Consider the following 25,265-nt stretch of genomic DNA (forward strand, 5'->3'; position numbering starts at 1 on the left):
AGGAAATAAAGTCACTTTTGAACATTTTGAAGTTTACCACACAAACTAACTGTTTTGTGAAGGTGAACCTCTGGATTGCCATGAATCCAGGTGACGTCTTGAAGTTGAGTCATGACATCAGCAGTTGTTTTCTTTTTCTCAAAACTTTAACTTTTTAAAATCCTCCTAAATGGTTTCCCTCCCTTCTGTCCCAGAACAAACTTTAGTATGAAAACGACTGATTTGGATTGAAACACCATGTTTGTTGTCCTTTATTTTCTACTCCAGCTCCACCACCAGAGCCTGCAGTACAGACCAAAAACACTCCATCAGGGCAATTTACTAATCATCCACCCTCCTCCTCCTCCTGCTGCCCTTTTATACACGTTTACCTTCTCCAGCACACCTGATAGTAATGACTGCATCATTATCAGGCTTCTGCTGCAGCAGGTGTGCAGGAACAGAGAGGAACATGCAGGAAGGGCAGAGTTTGACATGCAGAGCCTGTTGGTGGAAGTCAGAGTCTCTGAGCAAAACCTCCTGCAGTTGGGTTGAGTTTGCTGATCCACAAACAAACAAAAGAATCACAGAGGATGTGAACTGGTTTGAGTAAATCCTGGGATAATACAGTCTAAATGAGTCAATCAAAAATAATTGAAAATTGTTTTGATCCTATTTGTAACTATTTGGATTTGGTTAAAGTCCCACTCGGATCCTCTTTTGATCTATTTTCAAAGCGTTCCCAGTTGTCTTGTAACCCTTGTGCTATCTTCGATGACCCCCCCTTACATTGACGTGTTCTCCCTAACATGACAAAGGTGGATAAAGGTGGAAAGATTTCATGTAATCCATGGACACCAGTGAAGATCACAAATCATTGAAGAGAAAAGGTTCAGAGCACTGTCTAGTGGGTCTAGATGACCCAACTCCCAATGTTAAAGTGCCTAGGATAGCACAAGGGTTAAGAAAGTCCCGAGGTAGGAAATACCGCACACGTATGAATGAAAACGGGTGTGACTCAGAAGTAGGACCTGCCAGAGCTGCTGCCTAGACGGCAATGTGTCCACTGGGTGAGCAGCCGCTTTGCTGTTTGTTGTAGTGTTTCTGTGATGGCCTGTAAAAGCTTTTCGGTGGATGGAAGCAGCGATTTAAAGCCCAGATTAGCGCATTCATGTCTTGGCAGTTAATTAGGGCTGAGGAGTTAACAGAAAGCTTGGCTGCTGAGTGATGGAGCGGAACAGGAGGAGGAAGAGGACCCCATGCAGGGACGCACAAAAGTGAATTTAGTGTGTATGAGTATATTTTTTTTGCTAATTTGCACTTATTGAGGGCATGAATATGAATGTGTAAACCCACACGAGTGGAATTTCCTTCAAACTCCGGTTGGATCGAGGCCACAGAGCTCACATGCAGCAGATCTTTATGAGGTTTGTGTGCCCTTCAAAATGCCGGTCAGCAGACTCATATCTTACCTGTCAGGACTGATCAGCATCACCCTCACTGCCGCATTGCTTCAGTCTCTCATGAATCTTTACCGGTGGAGGGGAAAAATCTGTTTCCTAAAATGTTACAGAAGCAGGTTCTTTTTGTTTTTGTTTTTTAGCTCTCAAATAAAGCTATTGTTATTTGAAAGGAAAAACACGACAGATTTGGTCAGACTGGGTTTAAGCAATTCATTTAATGAGATAAAATTTAGCGACAGGTCAGTTGTCAGCCTTTTAATGCAGGAGGAGGCAATGCCGCTCCCCTGGAAAGCTTTGAATCCACGGGGAAAAGGCAGAGCGCCTGCCGTCAAACACAGAAAAAGCCATTTGGAAAAGCCATTAGTGAATGTAAATTGTTTTACTGTCAATTAAGATATGAATTATCTAGCCTAAATCAGAAGCAACTGATGTAATCTGCTAATTTGACTAAAAGTATAAGTAGTTTCTGCACATAAAATCCAATCTATAAACTTTATCCGCCAGTGATGGTTCATATGGATGCATTTCCTTTGCTTGTTGCTGTAAATTTTCGCCGTTGCAGGGGTTTGAGTCGGTGGACCAATGAGAGTTTGTTCTGCAGAGCATGTCCTTTAGAAAGATCACAAAAAGGAGTTTTAGAGATCATTTATTTCTTAAAGGAAATGCTTCCCTGCTGTGATGAGGCTTCAGTTCTCTTCGCTTCACCGGCTCTTGTTGATTCATCGTTCCATTAACCCTTGTGCTATCCTAGGCACTTTAACATTGGGAGTTGGGTCATCTAGACCCACTAGACAGTGCTCTGAACCTTTTTTCTTCAATGATTTGTGATCTTCACTGGTGTCCATGGATTACATGAAATCTTTCCACCTTTATCCACCTTTGTCATGGTAGGAATAACACATCAATGTAAGGGTGGGGTCATCTAAGATAGCACAAGGATTAATGTTTGAGTTACTAAGGGAGCTTAATTCCTTACGCTTTTATCAAATGTAAGCTACTAAAAACCTAAGCTTCTTGCAAGAAGCCCAACATTAGATCAATTGCAAATAAAATAAAAAATCCTAATTGTTATTTCTAATTTCTCAAATTTGTACCTGGACACTTTCCAATAAAAGCACAGAGTGGTCAATGCTGTGACTTTCTGTGCTTTCAGAGACAAACACATTGGTGCTAACATGTTTCTATAACCTTGTGCATTAGTGATCTTCTTATTTTTTATTTTTAGGGCACTACTTAGCAAAGCAGAGACATTAAATAATCATATCATTTCTCTAAAGTGACTTTCATTTTAGGAGTATTTTCATTGGTGTCCCTTGCTTGATTGTTTGGCAAATGCATAGTTTTTAGTTGTCTTTTCTGGTTTCCATGCTGTAGAGGCAAATGACGTTTTCAAAAATAAGTAGGAACAGCTCTAGTTTAAATGAAACCTGTAAGTAAAACTACAAAGCTGTCACAAATATAAAAACTAGGAGTGTGTAACCCTTGTGCTATCCTAGGCACTTTAACATTGGGAGTTGGGTCATCTAGACCCACTAGACAGTGCTCTGAACCTTTTTTCTTCAATGATTTGTGATCGTCACTGGTGTCCATGGATTACATGAAATCTTTCCACCTTTATCCACCTTTGTCGTGGTAGGGAGAACACGTCAATGGAAGGGGGGGTCATCTAAGATAAAACAAGGGTTAAGCTGTAAATGTAATAAATAAAAATGTAGTTTGTGTCATTCAATAAAAACATGTAATCTAGTTATTAACTGTAATCTTTTAAAATTATGGGATACCTTGAAATTAATATTTTTTAAAGTTCCTACTTTTGAAAAACAGGATAAAATCCTAAAAATGCGACTGCTTCTTGTAACGTTTTTTGAAAATATATTTTCTGTGTTGTGTAACCAAATATCATGCAGAAGGATTTCTCTTTATTTATTTATTTTTTTCTCGGGGGGGGGGGGGGGGGTCTTAGCATAATATAAGAATTTTTACAATAAAAGAGTGAAGCAAAGATTCTGGTTAATCTTTTCCTGGCTGGTATAAAATCCGGTGGAAAACTATAGAGTAGACTTAATAAATAAAGTCTAGACTTTTCAGCCTCATAGTTCATTACAAGTAATAAACAAATAAAAAAAAGAACTCTTTAGAATTTCATTTGTACATACCTAGAATTCTGACTAATGATGTTACAGAAAACAACAGCAGCCAAAAATGCATAAAATTTCTCAACTTCACTGCAGTCTGGATCTCTTATTCTTGAATGCTCGACTAGACATTTGCTTTTTTATTTTGAACATTCTGGCCACCGTATCACCAGCCTTCACTTTTTTTACAGAAGATGCAGTTGTAGATAAACCTTAATCATTATTCTTAATAATTTGATGATTAAAAAATCAGACTGTGGGAAATAAAAACTTTTTCACTGGTTTTAAATATATAAACACTTTCAATTAATTTTACACTTTAATGCTGTCATTGATATTTATATCATATCTGTGAATATATATATATATATATTTTCTGAAATGTCTTTATTACTTTGTCACTTTTTTATACTTACTGTGCTTTGGCCTTGTACTCTGTTTGGCAGTCGTGCAATAGATTTTTACTATATTGTACAACGTCTGCATATCGATGTGACACATAAAAGTTTAATTTGTTGTTTACCCAAATCTTTTTGCAGATGGCATAATAAAAATTAGCACCTATCTCGGTCTGTAATGAGGATTTTGCGTCAAATGCGTCGACATTTATGAAAAGATCCTTGAAAATTTTATTATTTCGCTTTTGAATGTGTGAAGATAATCTGGAAAACGGTGATAGTATGTCAATCAAGCATCAATAAAAATGCCGCCTTTGCCAGTTTTTGCCGCCTTTGCCAGTTCGAACTTCTCCAAAAGACAAAGGAAAAGTTGGTAAAGAAATCACAGCTGGTCGGCCTGCAGTGGCAGGACGAATGAGTTCATAGTCATTGTGGGGACCCGGATAGACTCACACACTTACGGCCTGATAACCCACATCAATGGACTGTTGCAAGTTAATGAGCAGCTCAGTGAAGGCCCATTTACAAGAAATATGGATGGAGGAAGAAAAATTCAGGTGCAGCTGCTCAAATTCAGCAAAGCAGAGTTTTTGGCTAGTACTTTAACACTGGGGGGTGGGGGGGTTGAATCCTTTTAGCAATGATAACCACTTCATCTTTTCTTGCATCGATAAAAATTGCATGAATCATAATCATCTGACGATGATGCTGAGCTCCACACTTCATTTGAACAGAAATGAGACTATCCTCACTTGTGCAATAGAAAATTAGTGCAATGAAGAAAAATGGGGGACATTTGGGCTCCTGTGAGCGGTATCTGGCATCCTTCCATCCTATAGGCAGTCTTCAGCTCATATATAGGAGAGTGAACGACACCGGAAGCATTTGGGAACAACATTTTATTTCTGGGAAACACTTGAAGTCAAAGAAAGATGAAACAATAATAATTAATCGGCTGGAAAAAGGAAAAACACACAAAGAAAAAATAAAATAAAAGAGAATGCACATACAGACGTACTTTGCATGAATGTGAGGACAAAATATTATTAGCAGTTAATGACAAAAAAAGAACATAATGCTACATAATAAATGAAAAAATGAGAAAACTAGTTAAGCAGACAAGACACTGACATCATGGTAAAAAAATAATAATTAATAAACACAGAAAAGAGCCCATCTGTAAGCCAGTAAGGGGCTAACACAAACCCTTATTCCACCATAATCTGTCTTTATTCTTGTTTTTTTTCCAATAAAAAAATAAATAACATGATGAAACTTATTTCTGGAAAAGTCCCTTAAACAAGATCCGGAGGAATTATTTCTCTTTGACAGTTTTAGATGTTCAAGTTTTTACTACAGAGAAACATCTCTGGACATCTAACCTAACACGAACTTCCTGTCTAAACAAATGTCAGTGTGCTCATCCTTTCTTTTTTTTTTCCCAAGGAAAAAGGACAAAACATGTTTTTGTCATGTTGCTACAGCAGAGGAACCTAAATGAAGAGAAAAAACTCAACAGAAACTTGATTTTTCTGTACAATATTGACCTGCAAAGCACAACAGCTAAATGTAATAAAATTTGTAAACATATTGTTTATAACCTTTTGTAAGAAAATTCACACTTGTTCACTCTGCAGTAAGTTTTGAGATTTTTTTTGGGGACACATTTATCATTGTTTAATGGTCGACCTTGCCCCAGGACATAACGTGAAGACGACGTAAGTGGCAAACCAAACGTGACGAAGAAAAGTCACTTTTTGGAGGACTTTGTATTCAGTTAAAATAATTAAAAAAGTGCTTTTTTTGTGTCAAACAGTTTTAAAATTTTGAATTTGGTGCAAAGAATAGAGAAAATCTGTGAAAATACGTGACAGAGTCAGCATTTCCAACTGTGACAAGCAGTAATCTTTCGAAAAAACAGACTATAAATGATAACTCAATGAATAAAAAAACAAGTTCTAAAAATAAAAAAATGACAGATTTTAGTCAACTTCGCTAAGTTACATAACCTCGGGTCGCGTTCGTAAGCTACATTTCATGAAACCCTTTGAACAGCCATCGTGTTTCCATGTCCATCTTCCCCCAACAATCATAGTTTCTTGAGGTCCCTCACTTACACAGATGCCAGCAACACGTCACATACACCTCACATGCATGCTCAGAATGGCCGAAATGACAGTGATCATATTTTACAGGGTTACAATGGACAAAGTCAATAGAACTCCAAGGATCACACACCGCTTCCCTGTCACTTGGGGTCATGTGGGTGTCAGTGATGCTTTCCACATCTCCAGGAGGGATTCCCTTAAAAACGTCCCTTTAAAGTCCTCCCGCATTGTCTCTTGATAACGCTAACAGCAGTAAGTGAGCTTCCATTCGCCAAAGTTCCTTCCTAAGTGTTCATGAGACTCAGTGAGTCTTAAGTTCTCAAGAGGTTTGGTTTGAAATCACAGTTGCCAATATGGTACTGTCAGGATGTCCGTAGCTTTGTTTCAAACAGTTTATTTGAGCATGTTGGGAAATGGTTTGATTTCTATACATAATATTCCTTGTCCTTGTCTTTCGGTCTCTTGCTACTGGCATTGCCTTTGGCGTTGCTGCTGGGCGCTTTATCTTTCACCACAGCACCATTGGTTTGCGCCGAGTTGCTGATGTAATTGCGTGTTTCGTCCACCTGATAGGAACCCTCATCCCTGTTCCTGTACTTGTACATGGCATAGAGAAGAATGAGAATGCAAAGGGCGGCAGCTGAGACGATGCCCACCACCATGCCCGTGGTGCTGCTGGACTCCCGGATCACCTCCGAGGCCCCTGAGGGCACTCGCCGTACCACGCCAGGCACGGTGGGCAAGGGAGCAGGCACTGTACGCAGCATAGGCGAGGTGATGAAGGGGCCCCGAGGCTTGGTGCCGTCCATATCAAAGGATGTGGGCAAGGGCACCAGGACCATGTCTGGCTGTGGGGGCTTTACCTCGCGGTTATTCATTTTCCCTGCGGGCAGTTTGGGTGGCGTGTCTGATGGGACCGCCGCCGGGGCTGTACCTCGGATGTTGGGCTGAGCCAAGGTGGATGTAGTCCTACCTGACTCTGAGGCTTTGCTAGGCCTCAAGTCCTTGGCCTCCCACTTGGGTGCGAGAGCTTTGTAGCCGCCTTCAAAGGCCGATGTGGTCAAGATTTTATCTGTTACCAGGGAGAAGGTGGTGTAAAAATCTTCATCGTCAGTCGGGGGCAGGCTAGAGTCGAAAGCTTCGCCAGAGCCAAACCCCGAAATCACCATGCCATCATCATCATCATCACCATCATCACCATCATCACCACCATCACAATCATCGCTGCCTCGGTCCGACAAGCAAGGTACCCCCGCCTCAGTGGCCATGGCCAAGGATTCTTTGGTGGTCTCAAAAATGGTGAGGACAGGGTGGAGGGTTGGGGGGAGGGGGATGAAGGGTGAACGGGTGGAGACAGAAGGGATGTCTATGGGCTCCTCGACTAGCACAGGGATGACTAGCTCCCCTCCTGCGGAGAGAAACAGAAGCAGAAGTCAGGAGCAGGACGGCGATGGCGAATAGCATCCAAACACCAACAAAATCAGAAAAAGAAAACGTAAAGAGCAAAGCCCAACATAAGGAGGAAATGAAATCAAGATTAAAAGAAAGGAAGAAAGAACCAAAAAGTACTATACCAATGCAAAAACAAAGAACCAAACAAGACCAAAACTGAAAGAAACCAACAGCCATGAGTCAAGTACTTTGCATCAAAAGGCTTTAAGGGAAGCACAGGGGCGAGCCGCTTTTAAACCTCACGTTAACTTCCTCTCGTTCTGTCCACGTGTTGACTAAGCCACTGCACATTGTTGTCGTTGTTTTTTTTTTTAAATAACTACGTTGCATTTTTATTGCATATTTAGTTTCATCCAGTGATTCTGCATGAATCTCCACACCACATTCTAGCTTTTAAAGCTGTGTCTCATTCGTCTTAAAGACAAGTTTGTTTTATGCTGTTCTAAAAAAAAACGCTCTGAGGAACAAGCGGCACAGGCTTTTAACATTTACAATTCAAGGATAAGCTAGTGGACCTGAAAGACTGAAATGATAAAATATTTGTGAGGGTTCGCAGAGCTTTTGAACTTTAAACACGACTAATCTAGTCAGCAAGCTGCCGCATTGTTAAAAGGATCAGGCAGGACATTTTTTTTTTCCGTGCCTCCTAAAAACCAGATTTTCCTGCCCTCAAACTGTTTTTCTCCCATTTGTGGGCTCCCCTATTTGCCCTAGCCTCTTGCCTTTTGACCCTACAGTTACCACAGTGGCACAAAGTTAAAAAGCAGTTCATTGACATCTGAATGTTTGCTGATTTTCAACACAATTTGCCATAAAAAAAAGAAGAAAAAGAAAGAGGAATTGTTCTTTTATTAATTAAAAGAATTGCTTTTTGGCTTAATCTGCAACTACAAACAGTCTGAAACATTCAGATGCCTTTTGAAGCTGCTTATCCTCTTGCCAAAGTGGCTTGTTTGTACATTGCAAAGGCTCACAAACAGGGCACTGAAAAGAGATGCAAACCTTTTGGAACAATAAAGCAATAAAGAAAGAACAGAAAAAAACGTAACGGAAAGAAAACTCATAAGAATTAGGGCATTGCAAAAAAGACTTTAGAGTTAGGGCAAACGTTGTCGTAAAACATTCACAAAGTAAAGCCACAGATAGAGCTATCCATTAGTATTAAGTCGAAAAAACAGAAAAACAAAAACAAAAAAACAGTCAGCTTGGAAAATCATAAGAGGCCTAAAAAAGAGAGAAAGCATACCATCAGTTTTTTCAACTTACATCAACAAATTGCCCGCATGATTTTGGCAGGAAGAAAAAAAAAAATTTACAAAAGAAAGTTGTGGGAGAATGCGTTATTTTGAACAGTTTCTGATTATATATTTCTCTGTTTGGACAGGATGGCAACAACACATACATCCACACATCATGACATGAACGTAATCGGCACCATTCTGTTCAGGACGTCTATTTTTAAATCTTTTATTTATATATAGAGATGTATAAAAAAAACTGTTCAACTAAAACTTTTGATAAATCTTCATAAATATTAACAGCATGAATTGCTGATTTTTTTTCCTTCTTTGTTTTTTTTTACTTTTTAATGACTGTACATATCTCTACATCAAGGGAGAATGGGGGAGTGAGACAGGGTTGGACCTATGAACATACTAGGAAGGAAATGACATAGATGGGGGTGAACGTGTACATCAGTTGCCATGTCCATGTAAAGGCGGCACGAAGCGGTCGGGCGGCATTAGAGCTTTTGGCTGTAAGGAAGGGATGGGGATATACAAACAATGAGCATATACATGCCCATCTACAAAAGAGAACAGCACTCTGAACACTGACAGTTTTACAAACCCTAAGCTGCAACTTCTTTGCCATGCACAAAATCGACTTTCTTTGATTAAGTCCAATTTTCAATCAAACAGCTTTTTGGAAAAAAAGATTTAAAAAAAAGGTGAAAAAGTACAGCGTTGAAACAGTTTGGAACAGGTTACTCTTCTGTTTTTTCTCTATGAGTGTCTAAAAAACAAATGGATGAGGAATTTTCCCAGCCAATCCTGAAAAACATGTGCAGCTTAACAAACACAAATCATAGAGAAAAAAGGGAAGTTTGAGTTCTTCTAATTCCGAGGAGGAAAATATCATTGAAACACTGATAAAAAATAGCTAATTTTGCACAAGTTAGAATCTCAACATTTTCAGGAAAATAAACTGCAGTTCACATATATGCATTCATGACATATATGTACAAAAAAGGACACCAAAAAACAGTAAGCAGGCAAGAAAAAAAGGCAGAAAATCTCTCACACTATCAAAGATGAACAACCAGAAAGCACACACTGATGCAGACAAGGAGATGGGGGACAGTTTATAGGCAAAGTGTCACCACCTTCAAGTAACTAATAATAACGTCTTTATTATTAGTTAATGCATTTTCTCTTGTTAGTATTTTAACCACGGGACAGGGCGTGCAGTCTGGATGTACGTCAGAGAAAGAGAGGAAAAGGCTGGCATCGGTTTCCTGTTTTTGGCTGGTTAATGCATGCTTTAGTAAGTTGCATTTAGGGAGAGTAAGATACATTAACAGTACAGCAAGCCAGGGGACTGATGGGGGGGGGGTTCATGGTCAGGAAAGGGCACTGCCACCAGGGGCTGTGGGATATAGTCTCAGGCAAACTGTTCATTAGCACCGAACAAAGGAGGAGGTGATGAATAACCAACATTAAGGCGCCATTTTGAGGTCTACATTTTCCAATTAATCATGAGGCGGAGAAGAGAAACAATGAACGAGCTCCTTTTTGGTGAAATGTTTGGACCAACAGCCTTTGTTTCACAGCTGAACATCTGGAGTTCCACAACAGGGTGCAGGTTGGTGAGAGTGTCCGAATTCTCGGATATTTGCGATCTGTTCCTAAAAATTCCAGCATGGTTATTCGCAAGAGTGGGGATCTTTGTAAATGTAGTAGGATAGTGATGTGACTACAATACAGAGTCATTTTGTATTTGAAGTAAACTAATGGACATTACTGTCACAGGAAGAAGATAAATCTTCAAAGTAAAGTGTCGGTGAAGGTTCTCACTTTCAAAGTAAAGCTAGCAAGAGTTTTTTTTTGAAGATAAAAAAATGAAACTGAAGTTAATTTTACTGAAATAAGTTCTAAAAAATAATATTTTAAATATCTGAGGTAAAAACATAAGCAACATTTAACTAAGAATATTTCAAAAATGTGATTGATTTTTTGTGACGTCATGGCGGTGAGTCAGTGCACATCTGTAAAATAATGTTCTTCTAAAGTTTTGGTAAAAAATGTAAGTTGTTTGTAAAACTCTTTTCTGTTGAAAACACTGTTGTCCTTTTAGATGACAGGAGTGTTTTCTAGCTGTTACAGGTGTTGCTGTGTCTTCATTTCCTATCGTCTTATCTATAACTGTGGTCAGCCATATTTTTAAGAATAGAAAACCTGTGTCGAACATTTTGGAGTTGATGTTTACGTTTGGTTAACCAGGCAGTTGAGAGAAAGACCTTTTAGTGTGTTAGTTGTTTAAAGCAGGGTTTGGCAACCTTTAACCCTAAAAGAACCAGTTTCTAACTGACCAAAATCAACCACTAACTCTAATTTCACCATTTAGAAAAATATACTTTATTTATGTATACTTAATAAAGGCCATTCATAACAACGAAAATCTTTTTCTATATTTTATCATTTTATCTCCCTTTACTGATGACAAGCTCCTTTCAAAATAAAATACACTGTGCTTCAAATAAGATCCTCCTGCTGAACTAAAAATGTAAGACAGCATGGTCAATCGTTCTTTATTGTTGTAACTATTTTTTTTCTTTCCCTTTCTCCTTTTACTATCAGTTATAAACATGAGTTGGTGTAGAACACAATTGTTTTGAAACGTTATAAACATAATACAAAAACGATATAAGTAGACATCGATAAACCAGTCTGAAAGTAAGTTTCACATGTTAAAAATGTCAACATAAATGACAAAAACAAGGAAACTTAAACATTTTAACAAAAACTATCTAAATTGTTTGTATTTCAGCTCAAAGCCAAAGAGCCAGAATGGAGGGTTAAAAGAGCCACATGTGGCTCTAGAGCCTCGGGTTGGAGACCCTTGAATGATAAATATCCCTTCTTTTTTTCAAAAATATTTGCATTATTATATGTTATGTTATGTTTGTAAATGATTAAATATTTGATTTTCATACATCCAGTAAAATGGCAGACATCAATCACTAAAAGCAATCACTAAAACATATGAATAGTAAGAATTGTAGTTAGAATTGAGCCACCTAAGTAACGCAAGTATTTCCTGCCGCTCTGAAGTTTGTGCAGATTGGCGGTTGGGGTTCCTCCTCTGCAGGCAGCGTTGGTTTAGTAAACTGGATGCGTAAGTTCAGCACCGCTGAGCGAATATGGCATCTGTCACAGTGCACTGACTGCACACTGCTGACGCTGACAATCTTAAATGTGAATTTAACTGCCAGGCCATGCTCCAGAGAATGACAGCGGTTCCTTACCGTATTACTGACATCCTCTCTGCTGCCCCTGCTGCTCTGTTAATATTCTAATAAACCGGCAGCAGCACACAGGAACTGATTGTATCAGGCATTATTTATCTACCTCTACCTTTGTAACCTCAGCCTTGTTTGCATCCTCTCACTCTTTTCTTGGCAAACAGCTTTGGGCAACTGTTCTCTCTGCACTGTATCAACAAAACACTTGTGCGAGAGAAGCCGCTGCAGTTTGGGCTCTCTTAGTAAAGTCAAAGCAAAGGACCTTGGTGTTTCTGTAAACACTTTAATCCTGTGTAAGCTGTTATACAAGCTTTGGAAGCATCTCGCTGCATTCTGAAGCAGACAAACAGGCTGGTTGCTAATGGGTTTGCTCAACCGAATTGCTTTCTGAACTTGTCAAGATGGATGGGGATTTTACTCCGGGCCTTGTTTTCCACTCTGCTACACATTTTACTTTTTTTTTTTTTTTTTTTTTGCAAATGTGAACACAGTCCTCTGATAAACAAGTGGGTCTTTGTGGCTTCTGACTGGCCCCCACATCCCGTTTTCAAAGCCATTCCTCTTTTCATCCCAGCATGTAGAGCCTGTGTGGCCCTTTGAGGAGGACTTTAGGTAAACGTTGAAACTGCTAAATGGCTGATTGACTACCTCAGCAGATGCAGAAATCTCCCAGCAGCACTTTTTCCTTTCCTCTCCCCGCACTCCCTCCTTCTTCCCCCCATCTTTTCTCTCCCCGGTTTCATCCCCGTGCCCATCCAGCGTTTGCTGAGGCTTCCGAATGGAGATGAGTCCTGACAGTGTGTCAGGGATTTGACAACGCAATAGCATAAAAGCAGAGTGCTGGTGCACCAGCATCAGGCATGGATGAACGGAGTCAATGAGATTTTGATGCTGCAAATTGGAGGTGAGGCTGGGGTTTAGGGCCCGGGAATCCCTTTGTGACTTGTGCATTGTGCTCAGAAACCTGCTGTAGCAGATACATTCACCTTTACCTACCACAGGTGATGAACTGCTTACCAGGTAGACAGCTGCACACAATTTCTCAGTGTGGGCACTCTTACAAAATCCAAGCTTGGGATTATATTTGGGGTGCTGGAAGGGCTGAGATTTTCACCTTTAAAAGTACTTTTTCACTCTAAATTATCTTATCTTGGCCGTCCACATGCCTTGCAAGGGTAGCAAAAATTTGGACTCATGGATACTAATTTCTAAAAAGTGAACAATGAGCTTTTGACGTCATCAGTGAGGGTAGTTTATCGAGATGCAAAAAAACAATCTTCCGGCCAAATTTGAGGCCAAGCATGGATGGCAGGAAGCTCCTGATCCGGCGTGGCTCGGCTGACTGCGGGCTTGTGAATTGAATTGGCATCTCCGGCAGGCGTGGCGACTTGCCCCTGTCAGCTGGTCGATTTGCTGCACAGCCATTAGGCTTCACCTCTGCACCCGGCCAACATGCGTCAGTTGGATAACCTTTAAACTGATCTGTGGTCTGCGTCGAAGTGACAGCCGGCCCAGTGGGCCTTGACTTCAACCACAGCCACCGTCGCCAGGGAACCCGGAGCTCATCCTTCTCATACCTCATTCAGTGGGTTTCACCCTCCCTATCAGTAATGGAGGAATCACACAACATTACATCCCTGCCTTTAGCCTAACATTAACGTGAGTAATAGGTCCTGCGTTACCTGCCCAAGGCCAAAGAGTAGAGGAGACATTTATAGATATGTTCTGTTTTATCTGAGCTCCACTCCAGCGCAGGAGGAGGGTAATGGAGCCTGCAGTGCCATTTACAGCCTGTTTGTTAGAAACATGGTCTGTTTAATGATGGATTCTGGCTCATATGTAATATAAGCCACTCTTCAGGAGAATTATATCACTAAATGAAAGCCAAGACTGGGAGAGTTTGCATCGTCGTGTACATAAGCTGCAGAGGCAGAGTGAAAATTGTGTTTTTAACATGATCTTGTGGCATTTTTCTCATGAGTGAGGACACATATAAAGATAATTAAGCTTATGATTGCATTTCTGAGTATTTCTTTGTTCAAATCATTGTGAATCAGGAGCAGACAAAAACTACTGTTTGAAAAAGTTTGTATTTGTGATGTAAAAAATACAATAGGCGGCTCACACGCTCCCTGCTCCGACTAGATCTATGTATGTTTTGCTAAACTGTAAATAATAATATAATAATATGCTGCAACTGTCAACAAACAAACAAAAATCCTCCAATTTCAGCCCTGCAGGCTGGATCGGTTCCTTGAGCTGGAGTTGAACTCTACAGTTTGGAGGTAGAAACTGTCTCTTTTTGTGTTCTCATGCTTACACTGTCTGTGTTTATTCTTTCAGGTTTTTATTTTTACTGCAAACACTTCCATGTTTGCCACACCAACCAGACATCCTGTTAAAATGAACAGAAAGCGTCAAGATTTTGCGGGGAAAAAAAGGTAATTTTGTACCCAAGAGATTTGATGGACTTTTATCATTATTTAAGCCAAACTCTAAAACAAATTTCAATTAAAAACTTTTATTCAGGTCTAATGTCAAATTATGTTGAGTCCTTGGGGGTTTCAGAAAAACAATTGGAACAGTCAGCATTGACCCAGTGAACATGTTTGGAGAGGTGCTTGTTGGCACAATTTTACATTAACTCTTCTATTCATTCCAAGGAAGATGTAAATTTAAAAAAAAGGGGTTGCTACAAAATACTACTTAAATATTCTCATTTTAAGCCTCCATGTGTTCACATGTCTTTGCCAAAAAGTGCCCAGATTGGGGTTCGTTTTTTCTACATATCAGTCATTGTGATGAGGTTTAAAGCAGAGGTGGCGTTAATTACAATAACGATGGCTTTGCTCCTTCTCCTATTTCAAATATTTGGTTAAGCTCCTCCACGTGTGACTGCAGGGCCCCGCACAAGCAAATAGACTAAAGACTTTATTAGTGTCATTAGTCACACTCCTGCTTGACCAACTGTCACAATTCACCAAATCACTTCTTTATTCCTTCTTAGGATAATAAAAACCATAGCTAACAGCTTGCCAGGCAAATCAAACTTTTTAATTTATACTTATGGATTTCTGAAAATCATTTGCATTAATTACTGTAAAGCAATTTCATATAATTCATAAAATTGCTGTGATTGCACACTAATAAGCTACAACTCTGTTAATCAGTGTGAAATTAAATCATAAATTGACTTGCTTTTCTCTCAACTGAACCCTTTTTGGCACCCCTGCTTTCCAGCTAGCTGTTTTTTTTTTTGGGCGTATATTTTGATTTTGTAGTGGGTGGGGGTGTTTTTTTTTTTTTGGGGGGGGGGGGGGTGTTCAGAGTCTCACCGTTTGCCTGCCCTGTGGTGGAACTCACGTGGAAAAAGGAAAAGGGGAAAGGTAAGGGTTTCTGTTGGACACGGACGAGTACGAAAACAAGCACGCGGAGCGGACGGGACATCTGAGGGAGGGGGCTGCTGCAGGGGGTGGCGGGGGGGTTGCAGACCTTAAATTGAGGCCTACAGCCCGAGCACAAACTGACATGTAGAAGAAGAAGGGGGTGTTAACCTGTGATTTAAGGAAGCACAATAATCATGCAGAAGCAAGCCAATGTGTTGGGGGGTTTGGTGGGGGCGTGAGAATTATTAGTCTTTAAAGCTGCACAACACTCCAGTGCAATGCATGCCACAAATGCCTTCTACTTGGAGCAACAGATAGAATAGAAAAACAGATATACTTTGTGGCATTAAATTCCTTTTATGCCATCTGCATTCAAGCAGACATGTATATGCAGAAGGACGACAAGAAAGGAGGGAAGAAGGAGGGAGGAGGCTGCTACTGTGGGAGGATGGTGGTGTGGGAGGGAGGGGTCATTCTTTCACACACAACTTTCTTGAGACAGAATGGGGTTGCCTGCACGAGGCCAAAAATAAGGAATGATGGCAAGAAAAGATTTTGTTGCCGTTCACTTTCCCATATGTTCTATTAAAAAGAAACCAAAAACAAAATACCATGGAGAGGAGGAGGAGGGGAGGGGTGGGGGGGCTTCAGAAGCCGTGTGACACGGAAAGATGACAAACTTGATGGGGGGGGGAGGAGTTTTCCAACCACCAAAAGTTCATGCGGCACAAGATGAGGCGAAAAAACAGGGGCGGCTCTGTCCTTGCTTGGAGGATGGGCGACGGATGATGACAACACCAAAGAAATCAAAATAACACTTGAGAAAATAAGATGCAACTACCACGGCAAAAGCAGAAAAGTCACTCTGCACACCAGTCTGAAATCATAAAAGATGTGCACATATGTGCATCACAGGAGGAGAAGAAAAAACAGAAACTCCATGCAACTATGGTAGAACTGAGAGAGAAATGAGAGCATGAATTTCTGTGTCTACATGGCGAAATGTATGAGTGTGTCTATGTTGCCACTAAATGAGGTGGGGGTACCATGTTCTGCTGGCAAAAAAAAAAAAACCTTCACACTCCTACTTTATTTTTGAGCAAACTTGGGTTTGAGCTTTTAATAGTCTGGGGATGTAAAAAAAAAAAAAAAACGAAAACTTGTGAGCTGTAAAAATTTCAATTTCAGTAATCTCTGAAAGGAGAAAGCAACTGAGGCTTGATAAAGCATCTAAATACTGCGGAGAAAATGGCTTTCTCTTCCCTCCCAAAAAAAAAAAAGCCATCACCACAAGAACCTAAATTATTTCAAAGGAAAGAAAATGCTATTACAAACCGATAAGACTTTAAAGTAAATGAGTTCATTTTGCAGACTAAACCCAAAGAAAACCCACTAAACAAGAAGGTACAAGCTCAGCATTCAGTTGTCCAGAGGAATGCAGCACGGAGTAATGGCGTTCTAAAGGACAGAGAAGCAATCAAATACTCGGTAATGAGCCTGTTTTAATGCAGCTCACTATCTCCTGCTTCTCATTAAAGGACGCCGAAGCTCAACTGACACCCAAGCTCCCTCAAAAACTACCACCTCTTTGAAATCAGAAATATTTCCAGCTCTGTTTTTATTTTAAACTCCGCCGAGCAGGAGTCTATCACTTTGATGTAGTCACAAAGTGATACCTGTGATGTGTGTGCGTGTGTGTGTGTGTGTGAAGGGAGAAAATAGAGACAATGCGCACAGAAATTCGAGGATATCTGTTCTCTATTAGAGTGTTTCAGGTAAGGCAAGCCTCCGACGAAGGGGTACAAACAAGAGAAAGAAGGAGGTAGAAGAGGCTCTGTTGCAGTTAGTCTGCTACATATCACAGTTTCTAGGCTGAAAGCATCTTAACTCTCGAAAGAATCTCAAAATGTATCCTGTGTCGAGAGATATGCAAACAAGAGGGAGTCAACCAGGACAGATACATTTTGAAGCATCCGGTACGAGCGACATGGTTGATGCTAATTTTGCACTTTGCTTTAGGAAAGTTTGGCTCTCAAGCAGATGCTGAGAGGACAAAATTAGTATCAATGGTCATGTCTGCACCCTGTAGCCCCATTGCTAAGTGTAACTTGTACTGGCGATGAGAAGAAGTCCAGACAGCGAGCTATGCGCTTTTTACAGAGAGCATGCTCGGGTTGACTACTTTTATCCGTCCTACAAAGGTTTCTACAAACTCATGATTTATACTGAGAGCTCCTCTGACAAATGTATAGTTCTCCCAGCTTCTCTGAAGGCTTTTTGAAGTTACACTTGAAGCTCCCATGGGGCATGATGCTAAGAGAAGAAGCTCCTTGGTAGCAAATCAAAGAGAGATGAGGAGAAATAGACCAGGTTTTCAGTGCAAGCACAACTTGACACACTAATCCCACCTGCGTGTCCGGAGTCGCACTCCTCCAGGTCCTCGTCGTCGCTGGAACACTCTGCTGACGAAACAATGTCATCTGTTGTCTGTGGAGAAACACACACAAACAGGGGGGGGTTAAGAGTCCTCCTTCGATTCAAGGATATCTCTGCGCTCGCAGGCCGCTCCTCCTGTCCGCCAGCTCCCATATATCACTCGGAGTCAATCATATTTCACAGTGTTTATCATTCCTCACTTTATGTGCTTTCCACCTCCGCAGATAATTGTTTTCCTTCACCCTCCGCACCCTGCCTGCGATTATTTATTGCCCCTCTCCTCCTCCATCGTCCACAATCAATGGACCCACCAAGTCTGCTCACATCAACATATTTCCTGCTCCTGATTTGTGCTCAAGGGTGGAGAAGGAGGGAGAGGCAGGCCAACGGATTTGCTGGCTACACCTGGACCAGCGATGGATTTTCTTCACCGTACAGTCCCCCGTAATTCTGATTTATCCCCCCCACCCCCCCACCTCCCTCTTTTAGGGTTCAGCCATGGAGAATGGGGGGGGTGGGGGGGTTGTATTTCAGTGGTGGCGCACTGGGCAGCCGGGCATTTATTAGAATGAATCCGCGGGACAATAAAATAACCTCTGTCACCCAGCTGGGTTATGAAATCAGAGTGCTGATTGAGTTTTCTGGTGCTGGCCAGGGGTGTGAGGCTCTAAATATCATTGAGTTTGACAGACTAATGAAACGCGCCCCCACGCTTGTTATGCTGCTTCCAACAGAGCCAATAGAAAGATGTCCACATTCGCCTTGTGCCGATGCAAGTTTGTTTCTCCGATTTACAGAGCACATTCCTAATCTTTGCCTTGATGGAACATGATAGACTGCACTCTTTTCTGGATCAGAACATTAGATAATGCGCGCTCTTGTGCTGGTTTGCATAATGCATCGCATTATGTGCTGCACTCCAACACGAGGCGGCTAAAAAGCAAGCAAGAGGGGAGGCTCTAAAGCAAACTGCAGTAAAATATACCCCCCTGGTAAACATGACATTAAATATTGAGGCCACATTATGGGTGTAAAAATCTTGCTTGTTGCTTGTTATTGTGATGGCAGCAGATGTGGGAGGCAGGGAAGTACAGGGAGATGAAAACACCCAAGACACTTCAAAGTCTGTCACTAAAAAAAAAAAAAAACCTCCTTGGACTAAAATCGCTGCTTTTCTCTTGAAGCTGAACGTTGTTGGAGCTAATGCTGGCAGCTCAGCAAACACTTTAACAGCCTTCTTAGAGATTTCCTTTCCTACTTAGAGCTTCAAATATGTTGTGTCACAACAAATAAACACATTCATTTTCCCACACATGCACAAAAAAATCAAGTTTTCAAGTGCTTCTGTATTTTCCATCAAGGCTAACACCTAAAGCCTTTTAGCCACATCCACCTGTACGGGGGTCGAACCGTACAGGTGGTGGAGCTTATTGGGTTGTCCGGCCCGTGGAAGATCATAAAGAGGAGCGGCCTCTTGCTGTTTCTTTGAGGCTCGTATGGGCACCTCAAGAGACGTCATGAAAATGGAACATGCATCATGAAGCACTTGTAGGGCTAATGTGAGTTGTGACAGACAAGTGATGCTGTCATACAGTGCTCTAGAGCCAGCGGGCCGGACGTTGGACACGCTTGCTCTACGGGCTTGTCGAGCAGTCTACAACCTTGATATTTATGTGCAGGTTACCTGCGTGCCCCGTACATATTTGCCTATATCCAATAGTAAGGGCAGTTGTGACTGTCGCCGAATTTGCCCTGGTCCGTCTGTGGTACATCTCCATTGCGTTGAGTGCGGAGTCTGTCTCAGGACCATCAGTTAGTTTACATTGTCTCCTTTGCGTCTCCAGTCCATCCTCCCTGCCCCGGAGGAGTAAATTGTCCTGCTATCCCCCGTGCCATCAACATCCAAAACTTTAGCAGTAATGGCCCATGGCCTCTCCTTCCTCACTGAGTCCTTGTAAAATGCATGTTTTCTGTCATAAATGATGTTTTTGTACTTTCAAAATTAAACTTCCGTAGGGAAAATGGTGTTTTAAGTGATGTTAACATGTCTCATAGCGTGGGCACGTCACCGAAAATATAAAATAAAATACGTTGAAAGTAAAACGGAGGTTTTTATCTTGAAACTGGCACATGTTTCCTGTTTCTCCGGCTTCTTACCACGAAATTGACACGTTGAAGAACTGCTAAAAGAACTCCTGCGTAAAGCTTGCGTTGCAGCAGGCCGGACTTCAGATGCAGACATGACTGAGGTGATGTAAACATTCAGATTGATTAATGGACGTTGTATTTTTGTGTCAACGAAACGGAGATGGACCACTGACGGACCAGTGGAAATCAGCCTTAACCCTTGTGCTATCTTGTGGGGTCCAGGTGACCCCACTCCCAACGTTAACGTTGGGAGTGGGGTCATCTTGACCCCACAAGATAGCATAACGGTCAAGGTGCAAAGGAGCACAAGGTGTATTTGTGTTTGATGATCATTGTTGTGAAGTATTTTATATCAAATCTGTTTGCTTGAATGCCAGAATGTACCTTGACATCAAATATAGCCAGACATCTTACAAATTCTGTCATTTAAAAGATGTTTGGTCACACATATGACCATAACTCTAAATGTGTTTGGCTGACGACAACTGCTGTCACCCTGCAGCTTGGTCCAGCACTTCGTGGCTCCCAGACTTGTTGACTTCTGAACTGCACTGAAGTCACACTTCCAATTTTATCCAGAAATCACAATTTGACTCAAACCGCTTGAAATCTTGATGATAGATTCGACTGTAAATAACTAAATCGAGCTCCCAAATTGGGATGTTTGACATTTGGAGATGAAAGCTTGATTAATCTTAAACGTATGACGTATTTCGTCTGCCACAATGGTTTAGAGTTATAGCCTTTTTTCCTAAAAGGCTTAGGGTGCCATTTATCTGCGATTGGACTAATGCAGAACCAATGAAGTGACACCCCACTCACAGTCTTCTATGCGAAGCTGATAATCACACATGGCATGAGGCTTTCTGCTGTAAGTGCAAAGGGAGCTTGTGAGGCGGAAAAAGCAGGGCCCTCGTGGGTGCTGGGGGGCCTGCAGCGGGAGGCAGCATAATGATGCGGTTGGCCAGCAGGACTACAAAAACTGATTTCACAGCTGGAGAAATCCAATTCTCTCTGAAAATCTCCATAACACAGAGTGTCAGAAAAACAGTTTTCGCTTTTGATGTAATTACTCAACGCAAATGTTGCATTTGTCAGTCTTAAGAGCCTGGAAAGTGGGATCCTTTTTTGTGGGTCATTTTAACATCCACATGGATGGGTTTGACTTCCTGCAGAAAACTCCTCCTATGTGATGATTTTAAGAACAAAACAGCTGATTTTCATGTTTACACAGCCTCCAAGAAATGCTCCCCAACTCCACAAACAAACACTGCAGACAAATCAATAGCTAGACTTCATTAAAACAGCATTTACCTCTGACCACTTAAGCACAACAACTAAAAGGATCACACCGCTAATCGATAAAGATGGACATCCTTTTCTTCCAAGGGAAATTCAAAATACACAGTTTTCAGATTGCAATGGAATTATGGGCTTCTCTTGTTTTCCTCAGAAAACACTATTTATCATCAGAATGAGATATGCACTCAGCACATGCAGCTGTGCACTCAGTCTTGACTTCGAAGTTAGTGAGGAGATGTCCAACCCTGGTGAAGAGGTTCCCATCGTCCATTACAAGCAGAGTTGGCAAACTCTTGACTAAAAATCCAGGTATGAGGGGATTTGTGTTTTCTGCTGGAACTTCTGTTTGTGTCGGTCCATCTGCTTCCTGTTCTCTCATTGCTGCAGATACTAATCTACCATGTTTGTCTTACAGCAGGTGTTCCAGTGTCATTGTTTCCTTTCTGCGTTTGTCTCTTTGCTTTCCTCTCATGCTTCCACCGGTAACAGCAGATGGTCGTCCTAATAGAATCGGGTTCTGCTGGAGATAGTTGCCTATTCAACCTCTGAAATGCAGTTTTCTTCTCCGCTCTCACCTTTTGCCTGCTAAGTACACCAAAACTCTTCAATGTGATCTGTTGGTCACTTACATACACCATTATCGTACAATTAGGACAATCCAGCCTTTTTGGATTGATCTAGATTGAATTGGTATGTAATGAGCACTATTGATTTAGCTTGGTTTTGTGTTTTTTTGCTTTTTTTGAAAGAGCTTCAAGACAGATTTGGTTAATAAAGGCTACATTATGTAAAACAACTGAACTAAATTCTTTTTTTAAGTTTGACTTTAAGAAGATGTATTCATTTAATAGAACAGTCATCAATCCAAGTGAATGAGGTTCAGTCCTCTGGACTTTTTTTATTTTCCTGTTTCCTGTACTGGTTCATGCCTTATCAAGTCACCTTCATATTGTTCTCAGCATTCAAGCTGCCACTTTCAATGAAAAGTCTGCATTAATGTGTGTAAACACATGCTTCACAACTCTCGCTTTCACGCACAGCTACACCATGTTTTAAGACGTTGCATTGAAAATTAAACCAAGTTGAACTGTGACAAATTAGGGACTTGGATTTGGTTGTGACGTGTTGTGTGTGGTAATGACCCCCGGGGTCGGGCTGGGCCTTGGAATAAATGGATCCCCATTCTATCATTTCCTCACAGCAGTACCAAGCCAGACCTTTTCTTTCTGCTGCAGTTCTTCGTTTTTGTTCAGGGTTCTACTGGGGGAACTGGGTGGGTGGGTGGAAGAATCTGGTGAGGGAGGGTACCCATCTGTGTGTGATTGTCCTGTGTTTTCTGTTTTAAATAATTTTCATATTTTATGAAAACCTGCTTTTATGTTAAGTGCTTTGTTTTGTTTTTTTTAAACCAAAATGAAAGGCGCTATACAAATCAATAAAGTTTGAAGTCTGAAGTTTGACGAAGGAAAGCATCCCCTTCAAGTGCCAACTGTTTGAAAATTGACCATGAGAATAAAATAAAAAATTGCGGGTTGTGCTTACTGGAATTATACCACACCGAGTATTTCATGTATCGATAGAGAGCTGTGAAGTAAAAAGCCTGGCGTGAGATTCGGGAGGTTTGCACCGCTTCGACATTTCGCACAAAGCCATCTCCAGTTGTAGGTGGTGGACCTGTGCTAGTAAACAGTAGAAAAAGAAGAAGAAGCCCTTCCCTGCTTGTCCAGTTTGAACATGCATCAAATGCCCAGTGTAGCTTTACAGTTATAGTGGACTTTGAGTTCTTCTGAAATATGGAGACCGATTTTTAGTTTATGCCAAAGGAAGCTGTTCTGCTTATATGATATACGTACATATGTTTGTGTTGTTTATCTTTATTTTACTTTTTCATTGTCCAACAAATCCTTGACCAATTATCTTGACTAATTTTTATGTATTGGTATTTATTTTGTTTATCCTATTTAATTGTTAATTTCCTATATGTTTCTTTAAATTTCTTAAAATAAATCAATCCCATTAAAAAAAGCTTTGTTTATGATGCCACATGAACAGGGGCATCTCCCTACATAGAACAAAACACTTCATTTTCAGCACAATGTGAAACATAATCCTTTCCTTTCCTGATGGTAAGATGCCTCACACTTCAAGCAGGTAAATTCTGTCCAATTTCTCCCTAAGCGAGAAAAAAGGGCTATTTTTAAAACGTTTAGCCTTTTTTAGACTTTAGGATAAAAATGATTTGCTCTGTGTTTCAATCTATCAACCCTGTGGGAACTAGCATGCATTAACACCGTCTACTGACACCTGTACTAATTAAAAGAGCCTTAACTCCGGAGATCACCACTTTCCAATTGTAGCATCTCCTTAGAAAACCGTCCAACAAGCCACTGTGGACTTGATGGCTACACTTAAACCAGCTATGTGGGTCTGTTACTTTGTTTTTCATATTTGTTGAGAGAGTAGCTAACAAAGTAGAGTGCATCCCATGCATAGATGTAAGAAGAAGAGCTCTGTGGCTTCCTCTTGCTGCTGATGACATTGATTTGATCGGTCACATCAAAGCCAGCGCCTGCGCTCTGCAGGCAGAGAGACATAATGCACTCAGCCGCTGTCTATAATCTTCCCTCGGGTCAGCATAAGAAGTGTAAAGGCTAAGACTTGAATGTGGCCCCCAGGTTACAAATGTGACATTAGAAGGGAAAGTGAGCAGCGCTTTATCTCGGGGAAATGCCAGGAATCTGGGCACGCGCTCTTAAGTGAGTCATATCATCAGTGAAGGTGCAGGAGATTGCCGCCGAACATACCGCGGTCTTATCATAACAAATGACCTTCATGTGTTGTTACACCCACGGGCAGCAAGAAACACTGAGAAACAAAGCCATCTGAGAGCAAGGAAGAGGCACAACCTTGCTATCAAACCCACTTTAGCTTATTAACATTGTCAGAGTTTAAAATGCCCAAAGGTTGAATTTTTTTTATTTTTATTTTTTTATTACGGGTTTCTTACTGATGGGACCCAAACAAATCACATTTCTTCAGCGTGTCATCCTGGCTGTCAGTGGTCAGTGGCTGACAGATCAAAGGGGTGAAGCCAGGGCAAAGGTACATCAAAGACGCACAATTCAAAGCAATTTCTTCTTCCCCAAGGTGCTCCTCTCCCTTATATATTTATATTTTTTAACAGAAATCTGAATTTGGGTCGTCTCCCATCTCCTCTTCCTCGCTTTCTCACTCGTTCGTAATCAGCCACTTCAATGGGCCTCATATCCAAATGAAATCTCTGTGGCGGAAGCTTAGCCGCTCTATTGACGGCTACCCGATGTGCATGTTATCATGTCCCATCTGAGCTTTGACAGCCTGACAATGGAGAAGCTTGTATTACAAGGGGAATCAATGGGACTAGGATGTATCCCTATCAATAGACGGCCACACCTCTTTTTGCTCTCCCTGTGTGAAAGATAAGATGCTTTATCCTGGACTAAAACCCAAAAATAGACTCTAGCCTTGGCTTTTTTATTTTTCCAAGAGAGTTTTAATCAGTAAAAATAGTCTTTAACCTTCTGACTACCAGCCATGCAAATTTGTCCTCTGCAGAAGACATTTCTGATCCTAAATATCCCCCAACCATTGCATATTATGAATGGCTAAAATAAACACAGTAAGAGTTATGACATATAATTGATTTAGTCCCCTTGGATTAATTTCTTGAAACAATTTGTGTGGTTCTTAGGTACTTTTAACATTGTTTTGACTTTTTCTTTGCCCTGTTTTTGAAATTTAAACTTTTTTTTGTCTCGCCATATTTAATCTTTGTTATAAAATATGAAAACACTTTGATCTGTGATTATGGTAGTTAAACAATGACATAAATGTACAAAATAATTATCTTTTGGGTTTATCTGGAATTATTGTGTAATATGATGAAAAATATTTGTC

At 40.8% G+C, this 25,265-nt stretch overlaps 1 protein-coding gene across 38 annotated transcripts in view; it reads right to left on the reverse strand.

The window, feature by feature from the left end:
* Positions 1-4,859: 4,859 nt before the first annotated feature.
* Positions 4,860-25,265, reverse strand: part of nrxn3b (neurexin 3b) — a 330,206-nt gene continuing 309,800 nt past the window's right edge. For 21 of the 38 annotated variants that reach the window (XM_078943168.1, XM_078943173.1, XM_078943171.1 and 18 more), the window contains 2 exons: positions 17,852-17,930; positions 4,860-7,491 (listed from right to left, as the gene is read on the reverse strand). In XM_078943168.1, coding sequence (XP_078799294.1) covers positions 6,509-7,491; positions 17,852-17,930 — 1,062 coding nt within the window. In that variant the 3' untranslated portion in view covers positions 4,860-6,508. Of the gene's footprint in view, positions 7,492-8,781; positions 9,290-17,851; positions 17,931-25,265 lie in introns of all 38 variants that reach the window. The other 17 variants (XM_078943181.1, XM_078943180.1, XM_078943178.1 and 14 more) reach the window with 6 other exon arrangements.

This window comes from Oryzias latipes, chromosome 24 (genome assembly GCF_053564925.1).
Source record: "Oryzias latipes strain Hd-rR chromosome 24, Olatipes_Hd-rR_3.1".
In the NCBI taxonomy this organism is placed as follows: Eukaryota; Metazoa; Chordata; class Actinopteri; order Beloniformes; family Adrianichthyidae; genus Oryzias; species Oryzias latipes.